The sequence below is a fragment of the Mastigoproctus giganteus genome, chromosome 14, assembly GCF_048544385.1.
Source record: "Mastigoproctus giganteus isolate SK-2022 chromosome 14, ASM4854438v1, whole genome shotgun sequence".
Lineage (NCBI taxonomy): Eukaryota > Metazoa > Arthropoda > Arachnida > Uropygi > Thelyphonidae > Mastigoproctus > Mastigoproctus giganteus.
Window position 1 is genome coordinate 45,406,207 of NC_143588.1, and position 10,572 is coordinate 45,416,778.

A 10,572-nucleotide genomic window follows, 5' to 3' on the forward strand; every position below is an offset into this window, starting at 1 on the left:
TCTCCAAGCCCTCGTATAAGCCCAACCACAAAGCACGAATTTAGCATTCTGATGAATGCTGAATTTGTGCTTTACCTCCTTGCTCATTACAAGAAATACACACAAAGCCAACCTCTTTGGCTTCATGTTTCATTAAAAGGAGTTTGCAAAGAAGCAACAAGCAGAGCACATTATAAAACCTTGATTCGTAGTGTTTAAAATACATAATGAATTTAATGTTTCTATATTGAATTTTGATAATCTTTCCTTTTAGTTCATGGAAGATGTACATTGCACTGATATTAATTTTAATTCAGTCATATAGTGATCGATTTCTTTTCATCTCTGCATCAGAGTTTCCCTTTATTTTATGTTGAGTTTAATTATTTGAATAATTATCTCTGATTTTCATTTAAGTATTTTGGGCCATTTATTTAAATACAGCTTGTTTAACTTTTAAGATGCTATAAAGTGAATTTGTAGTTTTAATTGTACAGTAGTTATATCTTAATTGTAAGCTGTACTTACCTATTTCCCGAATATATGTAATATTAACTTTTACTCTCATTGTTGAGTCATTTTTACTGTCACTGTTGTTGATTGTTATTCTATAATAAATTGTCAAATATTGACTGACATACCCAGCTTATATTATATTGCATTATATTTTTACCAGTAAGATCTATAACTGTATAATTAAGGAACATTGTGCTATTTCGTGGAGCTCAATGCAAAAAAATCTTAAAAAAAAGCATTGTTTTTCAGAAGACTGCATTGGGGATGCCAATGGCCTTCCAGCGACTGCGACAGTACTCAGGGGCCCTGGGGCCAAGCATTTTTTGAGGCCAAGCAATATCACTCCGACTTATAGTGCTCTTGATAAGTGAATAAAGTTATTTTTAAGTTCCCGTCTTTCTCTCAACAGTTTTATCTAAAAACAGTTCCATACTTGAAACCTACAAGTCAGAACGCAGAAAGGAAATTCATCTATCTTTTCCTTTTTAATATATTTCTAGTTCCACTAACCAACTAACACTTCAACTGCTTGGCCTCCTAGTGGTATTGCTCTTGCCTCCCAGTGGCGGGGCTGGAAACCTTGACAGAAAAGTTAACAGTAGCCACTGGCAGAGGTGAAAGTGATTCTTGCACTGCTTCTATTGTAATGAGCAGCAGCCTGGAAAACAAGATGCAGGGTATTTCAGAGACTGCTGGAAGTCATTGCGGTACAAGTACACACATGGGTTGTGTTAGGGTAGCTAAGAATAGGAACAGGTGCATGTATACTTGTGTGTACACCAATGCTAGGAGTTTGGTAAATAAATTTGATGAATTTGAGATATTGCTCAAAACATCAAAGGCAGATATTGTTGGGATATCAGAGACGTGGTGTCACACAGATATAAGGAAGGCAGAACTGGAATTTGAGGAGTACAATGTGTACAGAAAGGATAGACAGGATAGGAAGGGAGGAGGGATTATGCTATTAGTTAAGAAACACATAAAATCCAAGGAAGTGAAGCCAGTCGACATCGCTGGACAGTACAGTGTCGAGTCAGTTTGGTGTGACCTAAGCATTGGGAGATCAAAATTGAGAGTGGGAGTGTGCTATAGGCCTAATGACTCTGATGAGTATAATAAGAAACTGTACAGGGAAATAGTGGGCCAGTAAATCAGAGAGTCTTATAATGGGGGATTTTAATTTCCCAGATATTGACCGAAATTTGTGGATTGGTCACTCGCACACTAGCAAGGCTTTTGTGGATTTATTGGATGATTGTTTTCTACATCAGCATGTTTGGGAGGCAACTAGAGGGAGTAATACTCTTGATCTGATTATCAGTAGTGATTCTTCATGCATTAAGAATCTTCAGATAAAGGAACCACTATGTGGCAGTGATCACAGTGTGCTGAAGTGGGATTTACTCAAAGAGGTAACTACTATCAGGGGTAAAGGGAAGGGTTTTTGCTTTCGTAAAGGCAACTACGATGGTCTGAGACAGTATTTAAATTCTATACAGTGGTTGTTTGTTATTTGGTTTTTAGAAGCATTAGTAACTAAGGCCATACTACTCCGGAATATGTGGTGGTCATTCCCTGACCTTTCCGCATCCCCCGTATTTGGTGGTCACGGACTTGAACCCTGGTCTAATCAAGAAGCGTGTGCTACGCACTGCTGCTCCTGCCCACCTGCTACGGAAGCACTTCAAACAGTGGGAACAACTGATGATGTTACCAACAGCAAATTCAAAATGGGAAGCATTCAAAAAATTTATCTTGGAAGCTACTAGGCTTTGCATACCAACTAAGAAATATTGTTCAAAGTTTAGGCCTAAATGGATGTCAGATGAACTAATGAGACATATTGGATACATATAAATTAATGGGTGACATGGAAGCCTTTGATAGATATAAGCTGGTCTGTAACCAAGTCACAAAGGAGATTAGGCAGGCAAAGGCAGATTATGAGAAATCCTTGGCAAAGGATGCAAAGAAAAACAGAAAAGAGTTCTTTACCTATGTAAACTCTAGAAGGAAAGAGATGAATCAGATTGGTCCATGGATATTGATGGTTCAACTGTTGATGATCCTGCTCAGGTGGCTAACAAACTAAACGAGTATTTTGCATCTACATTCACACATGAGGCATTATTCAGGAAGGGGAATGCCAGAGGTGAAGTAAACTCTGGCAGTGAGCTAGATGATTTTGTAATAACTGAGAGGAAAGTGGAGGAGAAATTGTTGAGGATAAAAATAAAAAAGGGTTGAAATTGAAAGTGTCTGCAATTCTGCCCAGACACGATAGGAGGGAGTATATGATGAGAGCCTTGTCGATCAATTCGGCCCTGGAAAGATTGTGCAAGGCTCAAGGGGTAGAATTTTTTTCAGCCCGGACTGTACTTGTTAACAGGAGAGATTGCTTCTACAGGGATGCGATACACTTAAATAGAAAGGGTGCAAGAATATTTGCTGATGCTATCGAGGCAGTGTTAGGTGGGTCGGAAAACTGCTGGCTTGGGGGGAGACAAAGACCAATAGATTGACAGTAGCCACTGGCAGAGGTGAAAGAGATTCTTGCACTGCTTCTATTAGAATGAGCACAAGCCTGAAAAACAAGATGCATGATATTTCAGAGACTGCTGGGAGCCATTGCGGTACAAGTAAACACATGGGTTGTGTTAGGGTAGCTAAGAATAGAAACAGGTGCAGGTATACTTGCGTGTACACCAATGCTAGGAGTTTAGTAAATAAATTTGATGAATTTGAGGTATTGCTCAAAACATCAAAGGCAGATATTGTTGGGATATCAGAGATGTGGTGTCACACAGATATAAGGGATGGAGAACTGGAATTTGGGGAGTACAACGTCTACAGAAAGGATAGACAGGATAGGAAGGGGTTATGCTATTAGTTAAGAAACACATAAAAACCAAGGAAGTGAAGCCAGTCGACATCGCTGGACAGTGCAGTGTTGAGTCAGTTTGGTGTGACATGAGCATTGGGAGATCAAAATTGAGAGTAGGAGTGTGCTATAGGAACAGGTGCATGTATTCAGAGACTGCTGGGAGCCAACCTGACCAATTTGATTGGATATTATCAGAGAGTCTTATAATGGGAGATTTTAATTTCCCAGATCTTGATTGGAATTTGGGGGCTGGTCACTCATACACTAGCAGGGCTTTTGTGGATTTATTGGATGATTGTTTTCTACATCAGCATGTTCGGGAGGCAACTAGAGGGAGTAATACTCTTGATTTGATTATCAGCAGTGATTCTTCATGCATTAAGAATCTGCAGATAAATGAACCACTAGGTGGCAGTGATCACAGTGTGCTGAAGTGGGATTTACTGAAAGAGGTAACTACCATTAGGGGTAAAGGGAAGGGTTATTGCTTCCGTAAAGGTGACTACGATGGACTGAGACAGTATTTAAATTCTATACAGTGGGAACAACTGATGATGTTACCAAGAGCAAATTCAAAATGGGAAGCATTCAAAGAACTTATCTTGGAAGCTACTAGGCTTTACATACCAACTAAGAAATATTGTTCAAGGTTTAGGCCAAAATGGATGTCAGATGAACTAATGAGGCATATGGCAGAGAAGAAAAATGCATGGGATACTTACAAATTAACACATGAAACAGAAGCCTGTGATAGATACAAGTTGATGTGCAACCAAGTTACAAAGGAGGTTAGGCAGGCAAAGGCAGATTACGAGAAATCCTTGGCAAGGGATGCAAAGAAAAACAGCAAAGAGTTCTTTACTTATGTAAACTCTGGAAGGAAGGGGATGAATCAGATTGGTCCACTTGATATTGATGGGTCAACTGTTGATGATCCTGCTCAGGTAGCTAACAAACTAAATGAATATTTTGCATCGACATTCACACATGAGGAGTTATTCAGCGAGGGGAATGCCAGAGGTGTATTCAGCTCTAGCAGTAAGCTACAGAATCTTCAAATAACTGGGAGTAAAGTGGAGGAGAAACTGTTGAAGATAAACACAAGAAAGGCACCCGGGGTGGATGGGATCTATCCAGTTATATTAAAGGAGGCAGCAAAGGAAGTAAGCAAACCCTTAGCCATAATTATGAGAGCTTCCTTGGACTCAGGGGAGGTACCCATAGAGTGGAAATGTGCAAATGTGACCCCAATTCACAAAGGAGGATCAAAGGCTGACACAAATAATTATAGACCTGTGAGCTTAACTTCTGTTCCAGGAAAATTAATGGAGGCACTGGTTAAAGAAGCACTGCAGGATCATTTAGACAAGACTTCAGTTATAGCTCGGACACAGCATGGTTTTGTTAAGGGGAAGTCTTGCCTGACCAATTTGATTGGATATTATGATGCAGTCACAAAAGAACTGGATGCAGGGAATAGCTTTGATATTATATACTTGGATCTTAGAAAGGCTTTTGATACTGTTACACATGGAAGACTTCTACACAAATTGGAGCAGTGTGACATTGGAGGCAAATTGTTGCTATGGATAAAGGGGTGGTTGAGGGGGAGAAGACAGAGAGTGGTAATCAATGGACACTGCTCATCGTGGACTAATGTTATTAGTGGAGTCCCTCAGGGCTCAGTGTTGGGTCCATTATTGTTTTCTGTATTTATAAATGATATTGATGATGGTATATCAAGCTTAATGTCCAAGTTTGCAGACGATACAAAGGTTGGCAGGGTTGTCAAGGACACTACTGACACTATGCTGCTGCAACAGGATCTGGAAAGGTTGAGCAGATGGGCTGAGAGGTGGCAAATGAAGTTTAACATTGACAAATGTAAAGTACTACACATGGGAAACAGCAACCCCAGAGCAACGTATCAACTCTGTGGTACTACACTGACAGTGGTAGAGAATGAAAGGGACTTGGGGGTGGTTGTGCAGGCAGATATGAAGTTCTGTGAGCAGTGCAGACGGGCTGCAAGAGTAGCTCATGGAGTATTGTCAATGATATACAGGAATTTTTCCAGCAGGGATAAGGAGGTGATTATTCCCTTGTATAAGGCAATGGTCAGGCCACACCTAGAGTACTGTATACAGGTCTGGAGGCCTCATTTCAAGAAGGATGTAGAGCTGCTGGAACGAGTACAGAGAAGGGCAACAAGATTAGTGAATGGAACAAAGGGGTGCTCTTACGAAGAAAGGCTTAAGTTTTGCAAATTACAGTGTCTGGAGACTAGGCACCAGCGAGGTGATCTGATAGAGGTGTATAAAGCCTTGAATGGTTTGAGCATGCTCAATGCTGATGGGATTCTTCCTCTAGCTCAGAATAATCACCTGAGAGGGCATAAATTAAAATTGAGGAAAGACAGATGTAGAATAGACGTGCGGAAATTTGCCTTTAGCCAGCGGGTGGTTGGTTGGTGGAAGAGACTTCCATCCCTTGTAGTGTGGAGGTTGATAGCCTAAATAAGTTTAAGGCTCAGCTGGACAGGTATTTTGAACAAACAGAGGGGTGAAGTGGAAGTGGTTTTTTTTTTTTTTGACTGATGCTGCATAAGCTTGCTTTCTTGCATCAAATGCCTCTACTAATGCTAATGCTAGTCTTTTTAATTGAATAGCATCACCCAATTGGTTTTGGCGCCTCCGTAGCCAGGTGGGAAGGAGCAGCAGTGCGTAGCCCACGCTTGATTAGACCGGGGTTCAAGCCCGTCACTACCAAATACGGAGGATGTGGAAAGGTCAGGGAATGACCACCGGATATCCCGGTGCAGTATGGCCTTAGTTGCTAATGCTCCTAAAAACCAAATAACTAACTCACCCATTTGGCAAATCTGTTATCCATTAAAAACTTGAGGCTTTGTTGTGTCCAGTTTCAAAACTAATTGGTTCTATTATCAAACAAAAAATAGCCCTTAGCAACCTTGTGTCAAGCAGTGAATGGATTTATTGAATTTATAGACTGGAAGAAAACTTCAGATTGGAAACTTAACTAACATCATGTACATTAAAGCCCTAATTAGGCTGTAATAAAACCTATTAGGTAATTACTGTAATAAAACCTATCAGACTTTGTGTATATTAAATTGTATCAGGCTGTGTGATTCAAATATTTATAATTAAGGAACAGAGTGAAACTTAAATTCATGTCATTGCAAAAAATTGAAATATCATTTTTAAAATAATGCTTCTCTGCACTGTCTTCAGTTTAAGCCCAAGCACTGTCATCATCACTGGAGGGATAATTGTTTCTTCAGATATTCAAACCCAGGCATTTAAACAAAATCTGTTATATGCTTAAGAATAAAACAAAATAAATAAAATATGTATAAATGAAGAAAAAAAATTGATATCACACTAAATAAGCTGACCAGATGTTGACTTCTGAAACTTTTAAAAAGAGTTTTAAAGCTGAAAATGTGGAAAAATTAAAAAAAAAAAAAAAAAAAAAGGCAATGAAAGCTTTTTGATATACTCTAAAAATCAAACAATCAAACAGAAATATTTATTAAAGAGGAGAAAGTTTAGTTTAAATGCATCAATCATCATTCTCTTTTCAACTCTACTAAGATAAATTTTTAGCAAAGAAAACTTAATTTTTTGTCAGTTTATCTAATTTGGTATTTCCTCCCAAAACTGGTGTACTTCTTAAAACCATCCATCCATTCCATAAATTTGAATTGATTGCCCCTTTTTCTAGGTATTCACAAGTTGTTTTATACATAACAAATAATTTATTGTTAAATGATATAATTTCTTCACCCTGAATTTGTAATCAGTTAAAAGTTTGCAAAGAGAAAATGAATTTTTCTTCATTGTGTAATTTAAGCATTTCAGTCTACCCATAATTCATGACCTCTGTTATGCAGTTTTCAAATTATTTAATTTTTACTGGATACTTGCTGAATATCCAAAGCACACTCTGCATAACCTGGATGTATGCTTCACTTAATAGTTTTTAAAAAAAAAATTTACAGTAAATTTCAGCAAATTTTCTTCTAAAAGAAAAAAAATTCCTTCAAATACAGTGGATGCTGCTTGTTGTGATCACTTCATGACACAGCTTAATCGACAACAGTAATTGATGAAACAAGAATGAAGCTGTTCAATATTGTTTATTGATGCAGAGCAAAAATGTGTATAGAAAAAGGTAGAAGTAGACAGAAAGAAATCATTAAAATCTAGTAATATAAAATACTTTGACTGTCCACTTTTTGGAGAAAGTCATCACTAAAGGTGAAACTTTCATAATGTTTCTTGAAATCCATACAAATTATTAAAAACAAATAAAGAAAATATTAAAATCAAGAATTAGAAAAGTTAATGCACTGCTATAAAATAGTCAGATCAGAGATAGTACTTTTGCAAAAAGTAATGACACCGAGAACCATATAAACTGACCAAAGCAACAGCAGAAACTAGACACGTAATGTGTCAGAATTCAAGATCAAATTGGGATGTTACGTAATCACTTCCACAGCACATGCATAAATCACAATAAGGCAAAAAAAAAGTGATAAAAACTAAAGTACTGATTACAATAAACATCTTTTCTTTTTTTCTGTGTATATGTCTGATCAGGACTTCATAAAAGTGATAACATTATCTGTGATCACAATAAGCTGCATTTACTGTGCTTCAAAAATTTTTAATGCTGCTGATCACTTGGTGAGAACTTAACCAAGTTTTTGAATGTGCCAGTAATTTCTTATACCTTCTAACGAACAAAAATCCCAAAATTATAAATTATACTCTGTTATTACCAGTTCAGTGAACTAGGAATGAAAATATTGCATTTTTCAGTGAGATCAATGAAGGTAAGGCAAATTGTTCCACTGCACAACACAGATGGTCTGGCCACTGTCTGTATGGAATTCTGTTTCAAAGCTTATAGGTGGATATTTTGCAGGATGGCACAGTGGGGTGCACTCAATCTTCATTACAAAGACTGTTTATAGATAGAAGAGAATGAAGGGAAATATATGCTTAGCTGTCATCCTTATTTCCTTAGAATTAACTCTTAGTGGATTTATGCACATAAGTGGTTTTTCCAGCATTATAAATGCAAATGCCTTTTATAAGGTCATATTTGGTAGATCTAGTTTGAGATTGAAAATGAATTACTGCAATTAAAGAAAATCTGCTAGGTAAATCATAGTTTAAAATTTCTAAAAAACCAGGCCATTTATGCTTTCCAAAAAAAAAAAAAAAAACTCTTGGGATTATATGACAAAACACTTGAAAGCCTTGGACAAATACTGGAGAACTGATGTTTGGTTATCCTACACTAGGAAGGATAAGAAGCCGACCTTGCTGATTTACACAAGGTAAGTTTGAATGACCAGTCAACCTGATTCTAGTAATGGTGTTGTTAAATGTTTTAAGTCTAATTAGCTGCAGTTAACTTTCATGTCAGTAGGAAGAAAAGGAAACATACAAAATGACATGTTTGCTTCATTTCTAATTATTTGTTGTGGGCACAACAAACAGAATATTTTGTGAGTACTGTGTCCATTGTGTGTTGTTGCCTTTATATTCACTTGCTGTTGTTATACCTCTCTTGTTATTATTTATTCTGCCATCTCATAAAATACATGCAATAAACTGCTCACATATTTTTGTAACTGAATAATTTAGATTTAGAATATGCTTTTCAGTAATTTTATAGATATGTATATTTTTTTTACTTTTTCAGGTCAATTTTGGGCTATGATGGAAATAACAGAAAGGCCTATTTTTGTACCTCCACGTAAGAGGAACTCTAAGTCATCCAAGTCCAGTACTGACAGCTTGCACAGTATGCATACTATAGGTATTACAAATAATAGTACTAACAGCATTGCTAGTCACTCACCTCAAAGTTGTAATAAAGTAGATCATAGAGCCAACAGAAAACTTCACCACCATGCTTTGCAAACTGAGCTCGGCACTGATAGGGTAAATGTTAAAATTCATCCAAACTCGCATCCACCTCGGAAGCACATTTCACCTGGAAGACGTTCTGTTACTTATCAGGATCAAATAAACAAAGTTTCTGAAGCCAAAAATGAAGAATGTGAAGAACACAGTAGCGATTTTTCGGACTGTTTACATATCACTGACAGTGGCTTCACCGAAACAGATCTTTCAAATGAAAGATCAGCACTGAATTCCCATTCCATTTCTTCTGATGGATCTATTGGAGGTAGCTATGTCACTATGACAGGAACCATTAAGAGAGGGAGGAAAAAAGGGCAGACAATGGATATGAGAGTTCAGATGTCTCGTGAAGAATTGGATGAGTTGGAACACAGTATTATATCCCAGCAAAAAACTGAGGATGACAGATGCTTTTTTGGTGTAAGAAAAGGACCTCATGTATTTTTGCTTAGTTGTTTACTAGTCCCATTTGTTTTTATCTTATCTGGTGCTTATTCATTTTACATGGGTACTATGACTTGGTACAACATCCTAATTCTATTTAGTGAAAAGAAAACTGTTGCACATAAAATATTTGTAAGCCCATTGTTAATTATATTTTATCCATTTCTTATAATAATATCTACCCTAGGCTTAGGAATTTATGCTGCTGTTATCCAAGTATCTTGGCATTTTGATTGCTGGAAGAGAGAATTGCTAGATTGGGAGAAGGGATTCTATGGTTGGCTATGTTGTGCTCTCCATCTTGAAGATTGTTCACCATATGAAGTTGTCATTTTAACTGAAGTACTACCTGGTGCTGAAGAGGAAAAATCCAAGCCTCAAATTGCTAATACAGCATTATAAAAGTACATAGTTGGTTTTCTGCTGTTAACATTTTTAAGAAGTTGTTTTTTGAAGTTCTTATTATGACTTGTTTAATGTTGATGGTGAGGTTAAGAAAATTCCATATGGATTGATTTTTAGTGACTTTGGTATTAAGTGTGATTTAATGAAATCAAGGGTTCCCAAAGCTTGGCTTGTGGTCAGAAGTGGCTCAACAGTATTTGCACTCAAAGCAAAAATGAAATAAAAAGTTCTGCTCCCCTCTCAACTCTTTCCAGCTACTTTGCCATTTTTGTGGTATTTTATATATCCTGACTGTTTTCCTTAAATTGTGATATCATAAAGGACTGTGTACACAGTTGAGCCACTCCTGTCCTATGACCTCTTGCGGCTCTAATT

At 37.2% G+C, this 10,572-nt stretch overlaps 2 protein-coding genes across 2 annotated transcripts in view; one reads left to right on the plus strand and one right to left on the minus strand.

Annotated features, from left to right (window-relative positions):
• The window catches only part of LOC150075101 (uncharacterized), a 158,002-nt gene extending 157,455 nt beyond the window's left edge, over positions 1-547 (minus strand). The window contains exon 1 of the mRNA XM_090388367.1: positions 508-547. Within this exon, the coding sequence (XP_090244493.1) occupies positions 508-547 (40 nt within the window). The remainder of the gene's footprint in view (positions 1-507) is intronic.
• The window catches only part of LOC150075102 (uncharacterized), a 59,175-nt gene extending 48,981 nt beyond the window's left edge, over positions 1-10,194 (plus strand). Inside the window, exon 3 of the mRNA XM_090388840.1 lies at positions 9,125-10,194. Within this exon, the coding sequence (XP_090244966.1) occupies positions 9,139-10,194 (1,056 nt within the window). The 5' untranslated portion in view covers positions 9,125-9,138. The remainder of the gene's footprint in view (positions 1-9,124) is intronic.
• The last annotated feature ends 378 nt before the right edge of the window (positions 10,195-10,572 follow it).